The sequence below is a fragment of the Nerophis ophidion genome, linkage group LG12 (genome assembly GCF_033978795.1).
Source record: "Nerophis ophidion isolate RoL-2023_Sa linkage group LG12, RoL_Noph_v1.0, whole genome shotgun sequence".
Lineage (NCBI taxonomy): Eukaryota > Metazoa > Chordata > Actinopteri > Syngnathiformes > Syngnathidae > Nerophis > Nerophis ophidion.
In genome coordinates, this window is record NC_084622.1 from 43,998,498 (window position 1) to 44,024,427 (window position 25,930).

At 41.4% G+C, this 25,930-nt stretch overlaps 1 protein-coding gene across 2 annotated transcripts in view; it reads right to left on the reverse strand.

Annotated features, from left to right (window-relative positions):
* Positions 1–564: 564 nt before the first annotated feature.
* trim44 (tripartite motif containing 44) overlaps positions 565–25,930 on the reverse strand; it is a 201,163-nt gene continuing 175,797 nt past the window's right edge. For both annotated transcript variants that reach the window (XM_061917629.1, XM_061917626.1), the window contains one exon: positions 565–3,134. In XM_061917629.1, the coding sequence (XP_061773613.1) occupies positions 3,114–3,134 (21 nt within the window). In that variant the 3' untranslated portion in view covers positions 565–3,113. The remainder of the gene's footprint in view (positions 3,135–25,930) is intronic.

A 25,930-nucleotide genomic window follows, 5' to 3' on the forward strand; every position in this document is an offset into this window, starting at 1 on the left:
CAATGATGAAATATTAACATTGCAACACATGCCAATACGGCCTTTTTAGTTTACTAAATTACAATTTTAAATTTAGCCAGCACCACTTGCGGCTAAAAGTTGTCTCTTTTCATCGCGCAATTAAACAGTATTCTGGACATCTGTGTTGCTGAATCTTTTGCAATTTGTTCAATTAATAATGGAGAAGTCAAAGTAGAAAGATGGAGTTGGGAAGCTTTAGCCTTTAGCCACACAAACACACGGTGATTCCTTGTTTAAAATTCCCGGAGGTGAAGCTTTACTATGGATCACAGCGGTCAAGCGAACATGGTTCCCGACCACTTGTCAACTGGCAGGTTTCGGTGAGAAAATTGTCGTAAAAAGTCACCTCTTACCGGAGATTAGCTGAGCTTGCGCCGTCCATGCAGCTGCCGTGACTTCCCTCAGAGACTGGCACCAACACACCCATGGACACACCCCTCCGACTATCAGGTACTATTTAACTCACTAAAACACAAGCAACACAATAGAAAGATAAGGGTTTTTCCAGAATTATCCAAGTAAATGCGTCTAAAAACATCTGAATCGCTCCCAATGCAATCGCCTTTTTTTTTTTTTAGTCCTTTACTATTAATATCCTCACCCACAAATCTTTCATCCTCGCTCAAATTAATGGGGAAATTGTCTCTTTCTCTGTCCGAATAGCTCTTGATGCTGGAGGCTCACATTATAAACAATGTGAGGATGTGAGGAGCCCTCACACCGGTGAGGTCATCGTCTGCTACTTCTGGTAGAAGCAGGGCTTTTTTATTAGCAACCAAAAGTTGCGAACTTTATCGTGGATGTTCTCTACTAAATCCTTTCAGCAAAAATATGGCAATATCGCGAAATGATCAAGTATGACACATAGAATGGACCTGCTATCCCCGTTTAAATAAGAAAATCTCATTTCAGTAGGCTTTTAACTGTCACAAATGTAAATCTGGTTTTATGTTTGATCATGTTCTGTTTTGTTTTCTGGACTCTTGTTCCATTTTGCACTTCCCGGTTTGCTTTTGTTACCATGTCAACGCATTACTTCCCACCTTGTCACGCCCCTGCCCTCAGTCCATCAGTCTGGGAACTTTGCTTTCATTGCCTTTCATACTTCATGCCATGTTTTTCCAATTCATCCACGCCAAGTAAGTTTTTGTTTGTATTTATGACTTTGATAGTATCTTTTGTTTGTTTGTAGATACTAAGTTTTAGTATAGATTAGTATCCGCCATCGAGCGCGCTTTTTGTTTTGCCTTTTTCTTGTATTTTGAGTATAAATAAAAACAAACATGTACCTTAATTCACACCTGGCTTGTCCTGTAATCCCTCTGCGTCGAAGGAGCACACACAATCCATGTCGAGGTCTGACATTAACATCGTAAATCCCACATTCTTTATTTTCATGTACATTCTGGGTGTCTCATTCAGTAAAAAAAATGTCAAATTCCGTTCCGTTTTTTAAGGCGGTTTGTCATAACATTTTTAGCTTTCAAACATTATTGTGAGGTTTTGTATTAGTGTTCCTAAAAATAGATATACCAGCCCCCAGACATGCTTTTTTTAAATCTAAATCTGGCCCCTGGAGTAAAATATTTGCCCAGGCCTGGTGTATCCTGACATGGCCCAAAAATATCGAGATATTCATCCATCCATCCATTTTCTACTGCTTATTCCCTTTTGGGCTCGCGGGGGGCGCTGGCGCCTATCTCAGCTACGATCGGGCGGAAGGCGGGGTACACCCTGGACAAGGCGCCACCTCATCGCAGGGCCAACACAGATAGACAGACAACATTCACACTCACATTCACACACTAGGGCCAATTTAATGTTGCCAATCAACCTATCCCCAGGTGCATGTCTTTGGAGGTGGGAGGAAGCCGGAGTACCCGGAGGGAACCCACGCATTCATACATGCAAACTCCACACAGAAAGATCCCGAGCCTGGATTTGAACCCGGGACTGCAGGACCTTCGTATTGTGAGGCAGACGCACTAACCCCTCTTCCACCGTGAAGCCCGAGATATTCATAAAAGGCCATATCTCCCAGCCTTACTCGTAAGTAATTAATATTGTGCAGCATCCACCTTGGAGAAGGGACTTCTACGGTATTTCTTTCCAGATGTTTTCCCGTCAAGCGCCACGGAAAAACAGTATTCAGATACTTTTCAGAAACAGTCCTTTTTAACGTGTTCCAATAGATGCCATCCTCGACATCGATTCCCTGTTTATTCATAGATTCAAGACAAAAAAAGGCAAAATATAAACGTGGGAATCAGTCTCCTGTCTTTCTTTTGAAAGTAACGTCACCGCATTGAGGGCATCGGTGTTGTCATGTTGTCATCCATGGCCCATATTTCACCACCCAATTTATGACGGGAGAAACAATCGCATTAAAAAGCATCTGCTGATACAGACTGACTTGCTGAGAGCCGTGCATAAACGGGTCAAGGTGGAAAGTGTGTAAATTTGTCACCGTGGAGTGATGAGTCGTTATATGAGCGGTCCACACGCAGCTGATACGGCGCAAGAGGTCTTTGACAAAACTTAAATTACGGTTTGATTTTTGCCAGACTCATAAAGCTCTCTAAATCAATAAGTGTCAAAATGCTCTCCCATGTTGGTCCTTAAAAGCATTTGCATAGAAATGCAAGTGCACTATGAATCTGGGAGGGAACACAGATTGGAAGGAGTGGGAATAAAAAAACATTTAGGCAGCAGGAAGAGAAACGAGTATAAAAAGTTAGATCTGCTTTTTTCACAACATATAAAAAAAAAAGCGTTGAAAACTCCAATCCTAATGGACTCCTTCCTCAACGAGTCCGCCGGGCTCACCTGGATCCAACTGGCAGCGGAAATGTGGCCAGATTGTAATCGATGGCAGAGAACTTCAGTGTTTCCATTAAGCAAAGTTAATAGGGCGAGAGACATTTCAATGCGGACAGGAGGTTTCTAACCCACTTCAGCTCGCCAAAGTTACTTCAAAGGTCATTTCACTGACGTCCGAGGCAAAGACACAACACCGGAACATCCGTTGTCAAGGAGCATGGTCCATGGAAGGTCCTGAATCACTGTCTTCTAAGTCCTGTGGGTCCACTGGGTCAGCCCTTGGCACTGGTAACCTGGGTAGAAGCACACAAATATATATCAATACTAGGGGTGTAACGGTACACAAAAATGTCGGTTCGGTACGTACCTCGGTTTAGAGGTCACGGTTCGGTTCATTTTCGGTACAGTAAGTAAACAACACAATATACATTTTTGGGGTATTTATTTACCAAATTTGTAAACAATGGCTTGATCCTTTTAACATTGGGAACACTATAATAATTCTGCTCACGTTAATCCACATTAAACTGCCTCAAGTTGTTGCTTAGATGAAATAAAATTACACAACTTTTCTTCTACTCCATCCATCCATCCATTTTCTACCGCTTATTCCCTTTCGGGGTCGCGGGGGGCGCTGGCGCCTATCTCAGCTACAATCGGGCGGAAGGCGGGGTACACCCTGGACAAGTCGCCACCTCATCGCAGGGCCAACACAGATAGACAGACAACATTCACACTCACATTCACACACTAGGGCCAATTTAGTGTTGCCAATCAACTTATCCCCAGGTGCATGTCTTTGGAAGTGGGAGGAGGCCGGAGTACCCGGAGGGAACCCACGCATTCACGGGGAGAACATGCAAACTCCACACAGAAAGATCCCGAGCCTGGATTTGAACCCAGGACTGCAGGACCTTCGTATTGTGAGGCAGACGCACTAACCCCTCTGCCACCGTGAAGCCCCTTCAAGTCAACTCATTATGCTTAATTTATTACAGCATTGGGGAAGCCTGTAGTTGATTTTTTATTATGTAAATGTTATATTTTTATCAACATGTGATAGCAGGGACCCTGCCATTCAAAACTAGGCTGCTACATTACTAATGATTCATGTAACTATAGCTGAAAATTCCTCCCTGACCACCATGGAGTTTATGAAGGCTTTATGATGCACTTAAATTATTTTATACACTATCAGAGACAGAAACTCTTTATTTAATATAATGTCCTTTTTTGCTGCTTCAACACACCTCAATCAACACTGTCCGTAACACACGCACACACGCGCCCGTTTCGCTAAAAGCTAACTAGCCTTCACCTAAAGCCAGGACTGCGAGTGAGCTGAGCTGCAGTTTGTTTCTAGAAGGTCAACGGGCTCATAGTGATGTTTAGAAAGTAGTTGACTTGGAATATAATTTGGGGAGAGTGAGTTGTCTGTCTATCTGTGTTGGCCCTGAGATGAGGTGGCGACTTGTCCAGGGTGTACCCCGCCTTCCGCCCGATTGTAGCTGAGATAGGCGCCAGCGTCCCCCGCGACCCCAAAAGGGAATAAGCGGTAGAAAATGGATGGATGGATGGAGTTGCTCCCCTGTTAAAGACCTATCTGCTCGACATCGACACTGAAGCCCTGACGACATGCGCTCTAATACGCATTGCTGATTGGCTTTATGTGTAACCAATCAGATCGTATGTTGGCGGGACAATGCAGGGTGCTGTGTACAGACACAGAGGCAGAACGGAGCGGAGCAGCTTGTTAAGACTTTAGCATAGGCGGCTACTTCATATCTACGTGTTGAACTCGTTCGGTATTCCTCCGCACCGAACCGAAACCCCTGTACCGAAACGGTTCAATACAAATACACGTACCGTTACACCCCTAATCAATACATACATATACACCCGCGATCAAAAGTTTACATACACTTGTAAAGAACATAATGTCATGGCTGTCTTCAGTTTCCAATCATTTCTACAACCCTTATTTTTTTGTGATAGAGTGATTGGACTACATACTTTTTGGTCACAAAAAACATTCATGAAGTTTGGTTCTTTTATGAATTTATTATGGGTCTACTGAAAATGTGTCAAAAGTATACATACAGCAATGTTAATATTTGGTTATCTGTCCTTTGGCAAGTTTCAATGCAATAAGGCGCTTTTGGTAGCCATCCACAAGTTTCTAGTTGAATTTTCGACCACTCCTCTTGACAAAATTGGTGCAGTTCAGCTAAATTTGTTGGTTTTCTGACATGAACTTGTTTCTTCAGCATTGTCCGCATGTTTAAGTCAGGACTTTGGGAAAGCCATTTTATAACCTTAATTCTAGCTTCATTTAGCCATTTTTTTTTTACCACTATTGACCTGTGTTTGGGGTCAATGTCCCGTTGGAACACCCAACTGCGCCCAAGACCCAACCACCGAGCTGATGATTTTAGGTAGTCCTGAAGAATTTGGAGGTAATAATCCTTTTTCATTGTCCCATTGACTCTCTGTAAAGCACCAGATCCAATGGGAGCAAAACAGGCCCAGGGCATAATACTACCACCACTATGCTTGACGGTAGGTTGGTGTTCCTGGGATTGAAGGCCTCACCTTTTGTCTACCAAACATATTGCCGGGTATTGTGGCCAAAACATAAATTTTTGTTTCATCTGACCACAGAACTTTCCTCCAGAAGGGCTTATCTTTGTCCATATGATGTTTATTTGATCACAACTGTATATGTATATGTATATATATATATATATATATATATATATATATATATATATATATACAGTGGGGCAAAAAAGTATTTAGTCAGCCACCGATTGTGCAAGTTCTCCCCCTTAAAATGATGACAGAGGTCTGTAATTTTCATCATAGGTACACTTCAACTATGAGAGACAGAATGTGAAAAAAAAATCCAGGAATTCACATTGTAGGAATTTTAAAGAATTTATTTGTAAATTATGGTGGAGAATAAGTATTTGGTCAATCATTCAAAGCTCTCACTGATGGAAGGAGGTTTTGGCTCAAAATCTCACGATACATGGCCCCATTCATTCTTTCCTTAACACGGATCAATCGTCCTGTCCCCTTAGCAGAACAACAGCCCCAAAGCATGATGTTTCCACCCCCATGCTTCACAGTAGGTATGGTGTTCTTGGGATGCAACTCAGTATTCTTCTTCCTCCAAACACGACAAGTTGAGTTTATACCAAAATGGATACATGGGTGATACAGCAGAGGATTGGGAGAATGTCATGTGGTCAGATGAAACCAAAATAGAACTTTTTGGTATAAACTCAACTCGTCGTGTTTGGAGGAAGAAGAATATTGAGTTGCATCCCAAGAACACCACACCTACTGTGAAGCATGGGGGTGGAAACATCATGCTTTGGGGCTGTTTTTCGGCTAAGGGGACAGGACGACTGATCCGTGTTAAGGAAAGAATGAATGGGGCAATGTATCGTGAGATTTTGAGCCAAAACCTCCTTCCATCAGTGAGAGCTTTGAAGATGAAACGTGGCTGGGTCTTTCGATCCCAAAACACACCACCCGGGCAACGAAGGAGTGGCTCTGTAAGAAGCATTTCAAAGTCCTGGAGTGGCCTAGCCAGTCTCCAGACCTCAACCCCATAGAAAATCTGTGGAGGGAGTTGAAAGTCCGTGTTGCTCGGCGACAGCCCCAAAACATCACAGGAATGGGCCAAAATACCAGCTACTGTCTGTGCAAACCGGGTAAAGACCTATAGTAATCGTTTGACCTCTGTTATTGCCAACAAAGGTTATATTACAAAGTATTGAGTTGAATTTTTGTTATTGACCAAATACTTATTTTCCACCATATTTTACAAATAAATTCTTGAAAATTCCTACAATGTGAATTCCTGGATTTTTTTTTTCAAATTCTGTCTCTCACAGTTGAAGTGTACCTATGATAAAAAATTACAGACCTCTGTCATCATTTTAAGTGGGAGAACTTGCACAATCGGTGGCTGACTAAATACTTTTTTGCTCCACTGTATATGTATACACACAAAATAACACCCTTTATCACACGACACACATATGATGAGATATAGTAATGCTTGTGTGATTTGTAATCACTATCAATCAATCAACATTTGAGGCAGAAAATCACCCATTACTTTTTTTTATTTATTTATTTTTTTTAATAGCACCTCTGCGGTGACGGCGAAAAAGTGAAAGCTTAATTGCTGAGACCTGCAGTAAGCAGAGACTGCCTGACAAATTCATGCTCGCTGCACACAGACCACACCCACAATTATACGCTCTAATTGCACACTGCTTGAAAGAAGCGGCTATCTTCTCAAACATCGCACACACAGGCACACACACACACACGCACACGCACACACACACACACACACACATACACATACACACACCACAATCAGTACTTACAAGGCATGTAAGACAGGGGGCTATTTGTCATTGTCATTTTTAGCAGGCTAAGTATATATTGCTGTCTGACCAAAGGGTGATAGAACATGTGTGTTTTTGTGTTTTCATAAACACAGTGAATGGATTTGAAGCTACCTGTTTGCTTATAAACACATTATAATGGGACTGTCTGTGAATAAAGCTTGCCGTTACAACTCGATAGAGTAGGTGGCAGTATTCATATCATCTCTGCTTCTTAAAGTCGTCTCCTGGGCACCTGGGGCCTCATGTAACTACAGTTGTGTGGTGTTCCTACTTAAAATAAACGTACGTTCAAATCCAGGAAACTATGTACGCCAGTAGAATTCTGATATATTAAAAGCATATTTCTTTTTTAAATTGCAATCAACTTGAAATTGTCCAATATGTCGGCACGCTCATGCCACGCCCACTAATAATTGCGCAAATGATATTGAAAGTAGCCATGACCTTTTGCTCGGCACGATCTGACCAATCACATGTCAGTAGGAGGTGCTTCTTTCTCGTGTTTCGAGTGAGCCTGTCATTGCGGTGTCTGCGAGAACTGAACACGAGCGGAAATGACAAAGAAATGGTTGGGTTAGGAAGGTGAAGAAGAAGATAGATGTGCGTGGAAAAAAAACTGACTGGGGGTAATTGATGCTGCACCCCGTTTGAAAAGACAGTCGCTACAATGATACCAAAACATTAGAACATGGGTGTCAAACTCTGGCCCGCAGGCCAGATTTGGCCCACTGTGTAATTTTATTTGGCCCTTGAGGCAATATCAAATTAACATTAGAGCTGGCCTGCCGCTGTAACACCGTATTCACCACTAATACTCATACTCGTCAACCCCACCGATTTTCCCGGGAGACTCCCGAAGTTCAGTGCCCCTCCCGAATTTCTCCCGATTTCCACCCGGACAATAATATTGGGGGCGGGCCGTAAAAGCACTGCCTTTGGCGTTCTCTACATGTCGCCATGTCCGCTTTTCCTCCGTACAAGCAGTGTGTCGGCCCACTCACGTAATATATGCTGCTCATACAAACACACACACACAAGTGTATGCAAGGCATACTTGGTCTACAGCCATACAGGTCACACTGAGGGTGGCCGTATAAACAACTTTAACACTGTTACAAATATACGCCACACAGTGAACCCACAGCAAACAAGAATGACAAACACATTTCGGGAGAACATCCGCACCGTAACACCACATAAAAACAACATAAACACAACCGAACAAATACCCAGAATCCCTTGCATCACTAACTCTTCCGGGACGCTACAATATACACCCCCGCTACCACCAAACCCCGCTCCAACCCAAACCCGCCGCCGAAAAGAGGCATTCAATTTGTATTTTTATTTTATTTGACATGCCATTGATATTTTTTAATTATTATTATTTTAAACTCGATTTTGCATGTCACTATAAAGTTATATAAGCCTTGCTTGGTCAATATTCAATGCAAAACTTGTTTGGGTCCCTATTAAAGGATTAATTTGTTCAACCTCGGCCCGCGGCTTTGTTCAGTTTTAAATTATGGCCCGCTCTGTATTTGAGTTTGACGCCCCTGCATTAGAACATTACCCCCATTTAAATATAATTACAGTTGTACGACATACCGGTATTAGTAGAGTACCGCGATACAAATGAATCATATTCGGTAGTATACCGCCTCTGAAAAGTACAGGTCCACCAGCCCCCGTACCCCCGTCGTCGTCACGTTGTGTCATTGCTGGTTTACAAGCAGAAGAGCATGTTCGACAGTGCACAATCCCAGAGTACTTACAAGCAGACCGTGTGTAGACAGAAAAGTGACAACAGACGCATTTTGGCTTAAAAACTATCGATAAAGGTGAAGCTATAACACTAAAACAGTAGCTAAAGTTCAGCCGCAGTCGGCAGTTTTTTAATGACTTCCAAATCACTAATCCTGGTCTCCATGGCGACACATAAAGTAAGTTTCTTACAAGTATCATCCCTGCAGGACGAGGAATAGCTAAACATTAGGGCTGTGAATCTTTGGGTGTCCCACGATTCGATTCAATATCGATTCTTGGGTCACGATTCGATAATGTATCGATTTTTTTCGATTTGATTCGATTCTCGAATTAAAAAACGATATTTTTCCGATTTCAAAACGATTCTGTATTGATTCAATACATAGGATTTCAGCAGGATCTACCCCAGTCTGTTGACATGCCAGCAGAGTAGTAGATTTAAAAAAAAAAAGCTTTTATAATTGTAAAGGACAATGTTTTATCATATGATTGCAATAATGTAAATTTGTTTTAACTATTAAACGAATCAAAAATATGACTTATTTGATCTTTTTGTGAACATATTAAACACAGTGTGTTGTCAAGCTAATGAGATGCAATGCAAGTGTAAGCCACTGTGACACTATTGTTCTTTTTTATTATTTTTATAAATGTCTAATGATAATGTCAGTGAGGGATTTTTAATCACTGCTCTGCTGAAATCATAACTAATATTGATACTGTTGTTGATAATATTCATTTTTGTTTCATTACTTTTGGTTTGTTCTGTGTCGTGTTTGTGTCTCCTCTCAATTGCTCTGTTTATTGCAGTTCTGAGTGTTGCTGGGTCAGGTTTGGTTTTGGAATTGGATTGCATTGTTATGGTATGGCTGTGTAGTGTTTTGTTGGATTGATAAAAAAAAAATCAAATAGATTTTTAAAAAAGAGAATCTATTCTGAATCGCACAACGCAAACGATTCGATTCGTATTCGAATCGATTTTTTCCCACAGCCCTACTAAACATGCTTTACCACTGTGACAGTTTGGCCCCACGCTGTCACTGTTTGACCTTTGGCTTCCTGTCAAACCTTGCACAGTTGTTAAGAAGCTCAACATGGACACACTCCAAACATTCAGTCGTGTTAGTTAAAAGCATGCTCAACAAACAAATTGTAACATCTCACTCACCATGGCTATGAATGTGTGGCTAAAAGAGTCAGGAAGGGGCTGAGGGCTTTAATTAGGACTAATTAGGCCTAATTTGGGCCAAACCATGACTTTCAGGAGCTGGGTGTTGCTTAGGGACATTGGACATTTGAAAGTTGTGTTGTCTGAACCTGAATACACTGTGTACAAAAATGACTGCTTTACAAATACAAAAGTACTATGTGAATACTTTTTAGACATGTGATGGTTATTTATGATGTCATTTACAAAAGAGCTGTTTTCTTGATTCCCCCTGTCAAGTTGGTCCCAGCTAGTGGGCGGGGCTATGGGCTATTTATGTGAGAAAAATGCCATTTTTCTGCAGTCTGCTGTCTGTCACTGCCAGAGGAGGTTCTCTGTCCTGAGCAACAGTTTCGGTCTCCGTACATCAAACAACTACTGAGGTGATTATTTTGATGATGAGATCTCCCGTCCAAAGGCAAAACCTAGTAACTCACTTCTAGCTGATTTTGAGAAAACAAAGGAAAACCAATCAATCAATCAATCAATCAATGTTTATTTATATAGCCCCAAATCACAAATGTCTCAAAGGACTGCACAAATCATTACGACTACAACATCCTCGGAAGAACCCACAAAAGGGCAAGGAAAACTCACACCCAGTGGGCAGGGTGAATTCACATTCAGTGGGACGCCAGTGACAATGCTGACTATGAGAAACCTTGGAGAGGACCTCAGATGTGGGCAACCCCCCCCCTCTAGGGGACCGAAAGCAATGGATGTCGAGCGGGTCTAACATGATACTGTGAAAGTTCAATCCATAGTGGCTCCAAGACAGCAGTGAGAGTCCCGTCCACAGGAAACCATCTCAAGCGGATCAGCAGCGTAGAGATGTCCCCAACCGATACAGGCGAGCGGTCCATCCTGGGTCCCGACGAGCGGTCCATCCTGGGTCTCGACTCTGGACAGTCAGTACTTCATCCATGGTCATCGGACCGGACCCCCTCCACAAGGGAGGGGGGGACATAGGAGAAAGAAAAGAAGCGGCAGATCAACTGGTCTAAAAAGGAGGTCTATTTAAAGGCTAGAGTATACAGATGAGTTTTAAGATGAGACTTAAATGCTTCTACTGAGGTAGCATCTCGAACTGTTACCGGGAGGGCATTCCAGAGTACTGGAGCCCGAACGGAAAACGCTCTATAGCCCGCAGACTTTTTTTGAGCTCTAGGAATCACTAATAAGCCGGAGTCTTTTGAACGCAGATTTCTTGCCGGGACATACGGTACAATACAATCGGCAAGATAGGCTGGAGCTAGACCGTGTAGTATTTTATTGATGCTGTCTTACAAAGATCCACAAAGTCATCAAACGTATAGACGTTTTCTTGAGCTTTCATTTTTCTTGCCGATTGAGCCATGGATTGAATCTGCTCTCATGAACGTGTGCCCTTTCTCCAGATATTTTATCACAATACCGGGTGGGCCCCATTCTGCGTTTGCACATTGTGCAAGAGCCGTGTACAGCGTCCGGTTTTTATTTTGACCTCCACAGTTATCTGCCCAAAAGAGTATGCAAGGGGAAGAATCAAGAACAATACATTTAATGAAGGTGCTTGCAACGTCCTGGGCCAATCTTCCAAATATCCCCTCGTGCCATAATATCACATAATCAGGTTGACCGTCTGCCCCCATTCGTGCAAATGTCTCATTAAAGACAATAAGGCGACTGACAAAGAAGCTCCGATTGGTCCCTTGAGATACTAGGTTTTACTGTTGTATCCACGCGGTTATGTGGTAGTTGCTAGGTCCTGCCATGCGCGTAACAGCTTACTTACGGAACAAATTACAATATCGCATATCACCTACGAACTCCAAAATTATTATCAGCTCAGTTTTGACCAAAATTTAGTTACTGGGTTTTGCCTTTGGACGGGAGAGATGATGTTGTGTTGTAACCGGTAGTGATGGGTTGATCAGGCGTCATGTAGCGTTTCGACACATTGCAAAACTGTATTGATACTGTGTCAATACTTTGTCACTAAATACTGACATTTGCTGGACATGAAAAATCCCTACAGGCAACCTATGGACCGACTCAACTGACACTGATTTTATGACCTAGCATTTACAATAATATAAAACAAGTCATTGTATTTCATTTAGAATTATCACATATCTTCATTTAAATAAAAATATTTTAATCTTTCTTAGATACAGTCGATAAAAAATGCGAACATGTATCATAACATGGAAATCTAAGAGAACGTGTTGTGGATGAGGATACTTGTGGACTGGGAATTTTTATTTATGATTATTATTTTTTTTAACATTCGCTCTGAATACGTACTGTTGATTGATTGATTGAAACTTTTATTATTAGATTGCACAGTACAGTACATATTCTGTACATTTGACCACTAAATGGTAACACCCGAGTACGTTTTTCAACTTGTTTAAAGGGGAACATTATCACCAAACCTATGAAAGCGTCAATATATATACCTTGATGTTGCAGAAAAAAAGACCATATATTTTTTTAACCGATTTCCGAACTCTAAATGGGTGAATTTTGGCAAATTAAAGGCCTTTCTGTTTATCGCTCACTTAACGACGACGTCAGAACGTCAACGCCATTTACCCTACCAAATCACACGCATCGAGTCAAATAAGCTCCGTTATTTTCCGTTTTTTCGACTGTTTTCCGTACCTTGGAGACATCATGCCTCGTTGGTGTGTTGTCGGAGGGTGTAACAACACGATCAGGGACTGATTCAAGCTGATTTACGTAGAATGTGCATCGATTAGCACGGCATGGTAATCGATGCTAACATGCTATTTAGGCTAGCTGTGTGTACATATTGCAGCATTAAGCCTCATTTGTAGCTATATTTGCATCCAGCCTTTCCCTCCAACCACATTTAATGCCAAACAAACACTTGGCAATCGACGGATTCTTGTGAAAGACTGGGCATTTTTTGGGAAGCTGTTTTTATACCCAATCATGTCACCCACCTGTTCCCAATTAGCCTGCACACCTGTGGGATGTTCCAAATAAGAGTTTGATGAGCATTCCTCAACTTTATCAGTATTTATTGCCACATTTCCCAACTTCTTTGTCACGTGTTGCTGGCATCAAATTCTAAAGTTAATGATTATTTGCAAAAAAAAAAAAAAAAGTTTATCAGTTTGAACATCAAATATGTTGTCTTTGTAGCATATTCAACTGGATATGGGGTTGAGAATGATTTGAAAATCATTGTATTCAGTTTATGTTTACATCTAACATAATTTCCCAACTCATATGGAAACAGGGTTTGTACATAATGGAGAAAACGTAAAAATGAAGTACTAGTATATTATTTAAAATGTTTGAATCTAGCTATAAATAGATACAATTTAATCATAAAGATATTGCCTCGCAGGAGGTGGAGAGTGGATGAATGAACGGATGCACATGTAAAACACACTAATGCAAACCACATTTGTCATCATCCTGTTTGGAAATGTGCAAACTAAATTAGACGTCATTAAACAGTAATGCTAAAACTTAGCAGAAACATGCCCACATTTTTGCTTTAAGCTAAATTCGACCTCCTCCTAGAGCATGGGTGTCAAACTCTGGCCCGCGGGCCAAAATCTGGCCCGCCGTGTAATTTCATTATGGCCCTTGAGGCAATATCAAATTAACATTAGAGCTGGCCCGTCGGTACTATACAGCGGCGGTGCCACTGTAACACCGCATTCACCTTTAATACTCATACTTGTCAACCCTCCCGATTTTCCCGGGCGAATCCCGAAGTTCAGTGCCCCTACCGAAAACTTCCCGGTGCAACCATTTCAACCAAATTTCTCCCGATTTTTCACCAGGACAACAATATAGTAGCCATTTCTACAACCTGTCGTAACGTCCGCTTTTCCTCCAAACAAACAGCTTGCCAGCCAAGTCATATAATGTAAGCGACTTGTACACACACACAAGTGAATGCAAGGCTTACTTGGTCAACAGCCACACAGGTCACACTGAGGGTGGCCGTATAAACAACTTTAACACTGTTACAAATATGCGCCACACTGTGAACCCACACCAAACAAGAATGACAAACACATTTCGAGAGAACATCCGCACCGTAAGACAACATAAACACAACATAAGCCCTTGCAGCACTAACTCTTCCGGGACGCTGCAATATACACCCAAACCCCGCCCACCTCATTGTTGTTTAATTTTTAAGTTTATTAGCCTGTGGAATAAGTTAATGTTGATATTTACCTCAGAAGGCCGCAAATAGAAAAGGGGCATTATTCTTTTTAATTTAAATTGTATTTAATATACCATTGATGTTTTTTCGTTTGTTTTTTGAAAGTTGATTTTTGCACTATTAAGTTGTATAAGCTTGTTACATATACTGTGTTCAAGCAAATCAGTGTAGCAAATTGAGCAATAATTAATGTTTATTCACGCACTTTCTCTTGCTAATTCAAGGCTTGAATGTTTGATTCATTCATTATTGTTATTTTATTTTAAAATGTATTATTAGCCTGTGGAAAAACTTGATTTTGATATTTACCTCAGAAGGCTGCAAATAGAAAAGAGGCATTCAATTTTTATAAAAATGTTGTTCAATATGTCGTTGATATTTTTTAATTATTATTATTTAAAACTGAATTTTGAATGTCACTACAAAGTTATAAAAGCCTTGCTTGTTCAATATTCAACGCAAAAATCTTGTTTGGGTCCCTATTAAAAGGTTCATTTGTTTAACCTTGGCCTGCGGCTTTGTTCAGTTTTGAATTTTGGCCCACTCTGTATTTGAGTTTGACACCCCTGTCCTAGAGCGTTAACGTGACATCATTTCAACAGTGATAAAAAATGGATTAAAATGTGATCATAATTCATCAAATGTAAAGGGGATGAATAGAGTTTCTCCACCTTAACAGTCCACAAGTTACATCATACATCTATTCATGGGTTAGGGTTGTAAACAATGGCTTTATCCTTTGAACATCGGGAACACTATAATACTTCTGCCCACGTTAATCCACACTAAACTGCCTCAAGTTGTTGCTTTGATGAAATAAAATGACAAAACCTTTCTTATACATATAAAAAGTGCAACATTAAACAGTTTCAATGGTAACTCATCATGCTTAATTTATTACAGCATTTGGGAAGCCTGTAGTTGACTTTTATTATGTAAATGTTGTATTTTTATCAACATGTGATAGCAGGGACCCTGCTATTCAAAACTAGGCGGCTACATTACTAATGATTCATGTAATTATAGCTGAAAAATAGTACAATTGCAATAGGAGAGAACTATTCATCCCTAAACACAATAGAATTCAATGAAATAACAGACAGACAGGGCTTTGCTGCCCCTAACACACACACACACACACACACACACACACACACACACACACACACACACACACACGCACACACACACAGAACAGGAACCCTGATGACAGGAGGAAAGTCATCAGAAGCGATTGGGAGCTCATTGTCATATTTCAGATCTTTCTGTGTGCAAAGGAGCCACAGGGGGAAGTAATAACATCCACTAAACTACCACTCTAAAATAGCTTTTGAGCTGTGTGACCCAAAAATATGCCATAAATCTGAAGTCCTTGTTTTTTATAAGTCCGCTGTCTCAGCCTAGTATGTGACTTTGTATAACCAATTGGCTTCAGTTTCCTGGAACTGCTGAACTCCTTCAATACTTAGACTCTCAACCTGTTTAATGACGAGGGATGGGTACACGTCCCATTTTCACTGTGTCATGTGTTAATAAATGTTCATTCAAATCTATTTTCATGATTTAATATTTAACAGCTGACAAAAACTGAGCTGTCTCATTGTTATATTTTGTTTTCCAACACTTCCAAGTCTCATTTCCAAGTATTATATTGTAGACTTTGAATGAAGTTGCAATTCCAAAACATTAGATGGCAATAGTGTATAGCAGGGTTCACCAACCTTTTTGAAACCAAGAGCTACTTCTTGGGTACTGATTCATGCGAAGGGCTACCAGTTTGATACACAGCTGACAAAAACAACTGAGCTGTCTCATTGTTATATTTTGTTTTCCAACACTTCCAAGTCTCATTTCCAAGTATTATATTGTAGACTTTGAATGAAGTTGCAATTCCAAAACATTAGATGGCAATAGTGTATAGCAGGGTTCACCAACCTTTTTGAAACCAAGAGCTACTTCTTGGGTACTGATTCATGCGAAGGGCTACCAGTTTGATACACACTTAAATAAATTGCCAGAAATAGCCAATTTGATCAATTTACCTTTAATAAGTAAATATATATATATATATATATATAAAAAAATAAAAAAATGGGTAATTCTGTCTGTCATTCCGTCGTACATTTTTTTTTCCTTTTACGGAAGGTTTTCTGTAGAGAATAAATGATGAAAAAAAAACACTTAATTGAACGGTTTAAAAGAAGAGAAAACAGGAAAAAAATGAAAATTAAATTTTGAAACATAGTTTATCTTCAATTTCGACTCTTTAAAATTAAACCGAAAAAAAGAAGAGAAAAAGTAGCTAATTCGAATCTTTTTGAAAAAATTAAAAAAAGAGTTCATGGAACATTAGTATTTTTTCCTGATTAAAATTAATTTTGGAATTTTGATGACATGTTTTAAATAGGTTAAAATCCAATCAGCATTTTGTTAGAATATATAACAAATTGGACCAAGCTGTATTTCTAACAAAGACAAATAATTATTTCTTCTAGATTTTTAACTAAAGTTTTAAAATAAATTCAAAAGACTTTGAAATAAGATTTAAATTTGATTCTACAGATTTTCTAGATTTGCCAGCATATTTTTTTTTATTTCAATCATAATAAGTTTGAAGAAATATTTCACAAATATTCTTCTTCGCAAAAACGGAAACTAAAATGAAGAATTAAATTAAAATGTATTTATGTTTCTTTACAATAAAAAAAAAAAATGTACTTGAACATTGATTTAAATTGTCAGGCAAGAAGAGGAAGGAATTTAAAAGATAAAAAGGTTTAAAAATCCTGAAATAATTTTTAAGGTTGTATTTTTCTCTAAAACAGTCTTTCTGAAAGTTATAAGAAGCAAAGTAAAAAAACAAATGAATTTATTTAAACAAGTTGAAGACTAAGTCTTTAAAATATTTTCTTGGATTTTCAAAATGTATTTGAGTTTTGTTTCTCTTAGAAATAAAAATGTCGAGCAAAGCGAGACCAGCTTGCTAGTAAATAAATAAAATTTAAAAAATAAAGGCAGCTCACTGGTAAGTGCTGCTATTTGAGCTATCTTTAGAACAGGCCAGCGGGCTACTCATCTGGTCCTTACGGGCTACCTGGTGCCCGCGGGCACCGCGTTGGTGATCCCTGGTGTATAAAGTGTCTTAATGAAATTAAACAATGGATGTCCGCTAGCTTTTTGCAACTCAACGCAAAGAAAACAGAAATGCTGATTATCGGTCCTGCTAGACACCGACACCTATTTTTTTTATCAACACCACCTTGACATTTGACAACCAAACAATTACACAAGGCGACTCGGTAAAGAATCTGGGTATTATCTTCGACCCAACTCTCTCGTTTGAGTCACACATCAAGAGTGTGACTCAAACAGCTTTCTTTCATCTCCGTAGAATCGCTAAAATTCGTTCCATTTTGTCCATTTGCGACGCTGAGATCGTTATTCATGTGCTCGTCACGTCTCGTCTGGATTACTGTAACGTATTATTTTCGGGTCTCCCCATGTCTAGCATTAAAAGATTACAGTTGGTACAAAATGCGGCTGCTAGACTTTTGACAAGAACAAGAAAGTTTGATCATATCACGCCTGTACTGGCTCACCTGCACTGGCTTACTGTGCACTTAAGATGTGACTTTAAGGTTTTATTACTTACGTATAAAATACTACACGGTCTAGCTCCATGCTATCTTGCCGATTGTATTGTACCATATGTCCTGGCAAGTAATCTGCGTTAAAATAACTCCGGCTTATTAGTGATTCCTGGAGCCCAAAACAAGTCTGCGGGCTATAGAGCGTTTTCCGTTCGGGCTCCAGTACTCTGGAATGCCCTCCCGGTAACAGTTAGAGATGTGACCTCAGTAGAAGTATTTAAGTCCTATCTTAAAACTCATTTGTATACTCTAGCCTTTGAATAGACCCCTCTTTTAGACCAGTTGATCTGCCGTTTCTTTTCTGTTCTGCCCCCCTCTCCTTCGTGGAGGGAGGGTGGGGGGGGGCACATGTTCGGTGGCCACGGATGAAGCGCTGGCTGTCCAGAGTCGGGACCCAGGGTAGACCGCTCGCCTGTGCATCAATTGGGAACGTCTCAGCGCTGCTGACCTCTCTCCTGTCAGGATGGTCTTCTGCTGGCCCCACTATGGACTGGACTCTCACTATTATGTTAGATCCAATACGGACTTGTCTCTCACAATATTATGCTAGATCCACTCGACGTCCTTTGGACCTGACGTGGGATATGAGCAGAGGATGTCGTTCTGGCTTGTGCAGCCCTTTGAGACACTCGTGAATTAGGGCTAGTGGAGAGGCGGAGCCGGCAGTCCGACAGAGAGGCAGGGCAAGCCAGAGCCTAGCCCAAGATGGCGACAAGGAGGCGGGGAAGGGGAGCGAGGGGCGAGGCAGGGCGCGCCGGGGGCGACGCCACAATCAAGATCAGGTGCGTGGATCGCGCACCCGGGGACAATTTAGTTATCCTCTCGCACTGTTAAAAGGGCGACAGCTGTGAACGTTGGGGATAGAGGCGGAGAGACTCGAAGGAGCCAGAGGGAAGCTGACGCGGAGCGAGAGAGGAAGAGAGCCAGAGGCAGACGACGAGCGAGCGGAGAAGAGGAGCTGAAAAGCGACCTGGACTGAGGTTTTTAGTTGAAAAAACAAACAAAGTCACAACCCTGCTCAAAGAATGTCCCTATTTGGTGGTCCATGGAACCCGCACGACAGCGAGAGTCTGTCACAGAGCTATATAAATAAACATTGATTGATTGAGTACAAAGTGTTGTCTCGTCAGAAAGTAGTCTTTTCCATAAAGCTGAATTTTGTTCTGTCTGTGTTGTTGCGCCCTAAAAGGTGTTTACACTTGAAGCTAGTATTTATTTCACGTCAGTTTTCGTCACGGCGCCAGTGCATGCTGCTGCGCATTCCGCAGTGAGCCCCGCGGAGCGCGCCTCGGGACACGTCCACGGGCGCTCCTCTCCTGCGGCAGCCTGGAGCTGCAATCTATCAGCAATCAGCACACATGACACTGATGATCAGGCCCGCCTTCATAAGCCTGCACAACCTGCAATTACGTGCCAGAACGTAGTCTTCTATTCCTGTACCGTAAGCGATCATTTAGGGTGAATCCAATGTAAGTTGGCATTGAGCTAGCACATTCATTTTAATAATTTCTTTAACGTAGGAATGTCAAATAGAAGGTATTTTGTATCTCGTGTAAGTTATTTTAACATACTTTATTTGTGTATGCCCAATTTTACAATGCTTGGACTCAACACCGATTGTATCGATCCGTTGTGGTGAAGAAGGAGCTGAGCCGGAAGGCAAAGCTCTCATTTTACCGGTCAATCTACGTTCCCATCCTCACCTATGCTCATGAGCTTTGGGTCATGACCGACAGGATAAGATCACGGGTACAAGCGGGCGAAATAAGTTTCCTCCGTCGTGTGGCGGGGCTCTCCCTTAGAGATAGGGTGAGAAGCTCTGTCATCCGGGAGGAACTCAAAGTAAAGCCGCTGCTCCTCCACATCGAGAGGAGCCAGATGAGGTGGTTCGGGCATCTGGTCAGGATGCCACCCGAAAGCCTCCCTAGGGAGGTGTTTAGGGCACGTCCAACCGGTAGGAGGCCACGAGGAAGAGCCAGGACACGTTGGGAAGACTATGTCTCCCGGCTGGCCTGGGAACGCCTCGGGATCCCCCGGGAAGAACTAGACGAAGTGGCTGGGGAGAAGGAAGTCTGGGCTTCCCTGCTTAGGCTGCTGCCCCCGCAACCCGACCTCGGATAAGCGTAAGAAGATGGATGGATGGATGGATGGATGGATGGACTCAACACTCATAAAATGACCTTAACTGGAGTACTTATTGACAACCTGTTATCTTTGTGCTAAGCTAGCATGAAGAACAGTACTCAACTTTGGATGCATTTAAGATGAGGCCCGCCGCTTACAAACTTTGGATTGGTGTATTGTGTGTAGATGCAAATGTTTCAAACTGGCAGAGATGAATTCTATATTTGCCAACATTTTGTGCATGGCCATGTCTTTAATTTTGTAAGCCACCGTGCAAAAAATTAATACGTTTTTGAGGAATGATTTCCTTTCAAGCAACAAATTGATTTATTTCTACACCAACCTGGTGGTCTTGTATTAGGTGCTGCCATATGATTGCTATCTGGCCTTGCTCTTGTCCTCTATCTCTCAACCAAGGACACGCTTCCATCACTCACAGCCTCTGTCACCGTGAAGCCGTGCTTCATTGTTCCACCTCCACAGCATCGCTTTTTTTTCAACCCGCGCTGTGAGCAGCGTGAGCTTAGAGGAAAGCAGGAAACAATTCTAATATAAGCCAAGAATCATTTTGAGCACTGCTCCCTGGATAGTTGTGTTAGTAGAAAGAAAGAGCTGCTTCCTTTCAAATGCTGAACCTCCTCAAAGAGCCTCTGCTCTGGGTATCTCATAACTCTGACCTGAATATATTTCTTCAAAATGCTTTGCGGTCAATCTCTCAAATTATAAGCAAAATATAGTAACCCAACACACCATTTAAAAGAAATCATGACATTGTGTATACTCCCACATGCTATCAGAGATGCTGCACTGTTTCTCTCAGATGTCTTTACTGTATATTCAATGGATTAATAATTCATTCTGTACCCATTCAAAATTCTTGGCAACGCTACCGTGCGTACTTTCATCGACCACACTGATTTTACTCAGTGTTCAAATTGGCTCCAGCACCACACAGGCTGCTCACTGCTTGTTGTCGGCACCACAAGAAAGTGTGCATCACATTCCCCTGGTGGCATTTGAGGTACATTTTTTGTTTGTTTGAGGATAATTTAATAAGCAGGGAACCAAAAGGCTTTACATGAAAATATACAGTCGCGATCAAAATTTTACATAACCTTGTAAAGAACATAATGACATTTCCTCTGACATCACATGCACTAAGATAAGACCTTCTGGAGGAAAGTTCTTTGGTCAGATGAAACAAAAAGTTAGCTGTTTGGCCACAACACCCAGAAATATGTCTGGAGGGGAAAAGGTGAGGCCTTTGATCCCATGAGCACCATGTCTACCGTCAAGCAGGGTGGTGGTAGTATAATGCATTTGTTCCTTCTTGACTGCACTTAAATGTAGAATATATTTATATTATTCATATATTATATACATTATTTATTATTATTATTGTTTGTTGTGAGCGAACTGTGGTGCTGAATTTCCCCCAGGGATCAATAAAGTACTTTCTATTCTATTCTATTCTATTCTATTCTATTCTACTCTATTCTATTCTTTTCTATAATGCTCTGGGCCTGTTTTGCTGCCAATGGAACTGCCACAATACCCAGGAATATGTTTGGAGGAGAAAAGGTGAGTCCTTTAATCCCAGGAACACCAATCCTACTGTCAAGCATGGTGCTGGTAGTATAATGCTCTGGGCCTGTTTTGCTGCCAATGGAACGGGTGCTTTACAGAGTGTCAATGGAACAATGAAAAAGGAGGATTACCTCCAAATTCTTCTGGTTATATTTTTGACCACTCCTCTTGACAAAATTGGTGCAGTTCAGATACATTTGTTGGTTTTTGACATGGACTTGTTTCTTCAGCATTGTCTACATTTTTAAGTCAGGACTTTGGGAAGGTCTGACATTTTCTCCTCTAAACATATTGCTGGGTATTTTGACCAAAGAGCTCAATATTTGTTTCATCTGACCACAGAACTTTCCTCCACAAGTTCTTATCTTTGTCAATGTGATGTCAAATGAAACAAAAATTGAGCTGTTTGGCCACAATACCCAGAAATATGTTTGGAAGAGAAAAGGTGAGGCCTTTAATCCCAGGAACACCATACCTACTGTCAAGCATAGCGGTGGTAGTATTATGTTCTGGGCCTGTTTTGCTGCCAATGGAACGGGTGCTTTACAGAGAGTAAATGGGACAATGAAAAAGGAGGATTACCTCCAAATTCTTCTGGTTATATTTTGGACCACTCCTCTTGACAAAATTGGTGCAGTTCAGATAAATTTGTTGGTTTTCTGACATGGACTTGTTTTTTCAGCATTGTCTACATGTTTAAAGGGGAACATTATCACCAGACCTATGTAAGCGTCAATATATACCTTGATGGTGCAGAAAAAAGACCATATATTTTTTTAACCGATTTCCGAACTCTAAATGGGTGAATTTTGGCGAATTAAACGCCTTTCTGTTTATCGCTCTGGAGGGGATGACGTCAGAATGTGACGTCGCCGAGGTAACACAGCCACCATTTTCATTTTCAACCCATTGTAAACATTGGGTCTCAGCTCTGTTATTTTCCGTTTTTTCGACTATTTTTTGGAACCTTGGAGACATAATGCCTCGTCGGTGTGTTGTCGGAGGTTGTAACAACACTACCAGGGAGGGATTCAAGTTGCACCACCGGCCCCAAGATGCGAAAGTGTCTGCCGCCAGACCCCCATTGAATGTACCAAAGTGTCTCCACATTTTACCGGCGATGACAGACATGGCACAGAGATGTATGGATAACCTGCAGATGCATTTGCAATGATAAAGTCAACGAAATCACAAAGGTGAGTTTTGTTGATGTTGACTTACTTGCTAATCAGACATATTTGGTCGCGGCGTGACTGCCAGTTAATCGATGCTAACAGGCTACGCTAATCGCCGCTAACATGCTATTTACCGGCGATGACAGACATGGCACAGAGATGTATGGATAACCTGCAGATGCATTTGCAACAATAAAGTCACAGTAATCACAAAGGTGAGTTTTGTTGATGTTGACTGCCAGCTAATCGATGCTAACATGCTATTTACCGGCGGAGCTAAAGCAGACATGGCACAGAGATGTATGGATAACCTGCAGATGCATTTGCAACTATATTGCGTTTCTTTCCACCCACATTTAATGCGAAAAAAACACTTACCAATTGACGGATTTAAGTTGCTCCAGTGTCACAAGATGCAAAAGTCCTGATCGTTTGGTCCGCACATTTTACCAGCGATGCTAACGCAGCTATTCGGCCATGCTATGGCTATGAATAGCGTCAATAGCTATTCGCTCAATAGCTTCAGTTTCTTCTTCAATACTTTCATACTCCAACCATCTGTTTCAATACATGCGTAATCTGTTGAATCGCTTAAACCGCTGAAATCCGAGTCTGAATCCGAGCTAATGTCGCTATATCTTGCTGTGCTATTCGCCATTGTTTGTTTACATTGGCAGCACTGTGTGACGTCACAGGGAAATGGATAGAGGCATCGCAAATAGCGAAAATCAAGCACTTTAAAGCTGCTTTTAGGGATATTCGGAGACCGGTAAAATTTTGAAAAAAACTTCAAAAAATACAACATGCCACTGGGAACTGATTTTTTATTGTTTTTAACCCTTCTGAAATTGTGATAATGTTCCCCTTTAAGTCAGGACTCTGGGAAGGTCTGACATTTTCTCCTCTAAACATATTGCTGGGTATTTTGACCAAAGAGCTCAATATTTGTTTCATCTGACCACAGAACTTTCCTCTAGAAGGTTGTATCTTTGTCCATGTGATGTCAAATGAAACAAACATTGAGCTGTTTGGCCACGATACCCATAAATATGTTTGGAATAGAAAAGGTGAGGCCTTTAATCCCAGGAACACCACCCTACCGTCAAGCATGGTGGTGGTAGTATAATGCTCTGGGCCGGTTTTTCTGCCAATGGAACGGGTGCTTTACAGAGAGTAAATGGGACAATGAAAAAGGACGATTACCTCCAAATTCTTCTGGTTATATTTTTGACCACTCCTCTTGACGAAATTGGTGCAAATCAGCTAAATTTGTTGGTTTTCTGACATGGAATTGTTTCTTCAGCATTGTCTACATTTTTCAGTCAGGACTTTGGGAAGGTCTCAAATTTTCTCCTCTAAACATATTGCTGGGTATTTTGACCAAAGAGCTCAATATTTGTTTCATCTGACCTCCAGAAGGTCTTATCTTTGTCCATGCGATGTCAAATGAAACTAAAATGGAGCTGTTTGGCCACAATACCCAGAAATATGTTTGGAGGAGAAAAGGTGAGGCCTTTAATCCTAGGAACACCATACCTACTTTCGAGCATGGTGGTGGTAGTATTATGCTCTGGGCCTGTTTTGCTGCCAATGGAACTGGTGCTTTACAGAGAGTCAATGGGACAATGAAAAAGGAGGATTACCTCCAAATTCTTCAGGATAACCTAAAATCATCAGCCTGGAGGTTGGGTATTGGGCGCAGTTGGGTGTTCCAACAGGACAATGAACCCAAACACAAATCAAAAGTGGTAAAGGAATGGCTAAATCAGGCTAGAATTAAGGTTTTAGAACGGCCTTCCCAAAGTCCGGACTTAAACGTGTGGACAATGCTGAAAATGCCGAAAACCAACACATTTAGCTAGGGATGTAACGGTATGTGTGATTGTATCGAACCGTTTCGGTACTGGGGTTTCGGTTCGGCACGCGGGCGTATCGAACGAGTTCGGAAGCAGAAGACTTCAAAAGCTGCTCCGCTTTCGTCCTCTTGTCTCTGCCTCGTTGTCCCGCCCACACAACGATCTGATTGGTTACATACAAAGCCAATCAGCAGTGCGTATTCAGAGCGATGTAACAGCCAATCAGCAGTGCGTATTCAGACTTCAGAGCGATATAGTCAATGCTTTAGCATCGAGCAGAGATAGTCGTTTAGCAGGGGAGGAGCGGACTCTACCCAAATTATACTAAACGGGGGACGGCGTGGCGCAGTGGGAGAGTGGCCGTGCGCAACCCGAGGGTCCCTGGTTCAATTCCCACCTAGTACCAACCTCATCACGTCTGTTGTGTCCTGAGCAAGACACTTCACCCTTGCTCCTGATGGGTGCTGGTTGGCGCCTTGCATGGCAGCTCCCTCCATCAGTGTGTGAATGTGTGTGTGAATGGGTAAATGTGGAAGTAGTGTTAAAGCGCTTTGAGTACCTTGAAGGTAGAAAAGCGCTATACAAGTACAACCCATTTATCATTTATTTATCATTTAAACCCTTCCCAGTCACAACTATTACAAACATCTCTATGAGCCCGTTGACCTTCTAGAAACTTAAACTGCAGCTCAGCTCGCTCACAGTATAGGCTTGAGATGAAGGCTAATTAGCTTTTAGCGTAACGTTAGCTCATTTTGCTGTGTGTGTGTGTGTGTGTGTGTGTGTGTGTGTTAGGGGCAGCAAAGCCCTGTCTGTCTGTTATTTCATTGAATTCTATTGTGTTTAGGGATGAATAGTCTCTCCTATTGCAATTGTACTATTTTTCAGCTATAGTTACATGAATCATTAGTAATGTAGCAGCCTAGTTTTGAATAGCAGGGTCCCTGCTATCACATGTTGATAAAAATACAACATTTACATAATAAAAGTCAACTACAGGCTTCCCAAATGCTGTAATAAATTAAGCATGATGAGTTACCATTGAAACTGTTTAATGTTGCACTTTTTATATGTAGAAGAAAGGTTTTGTCA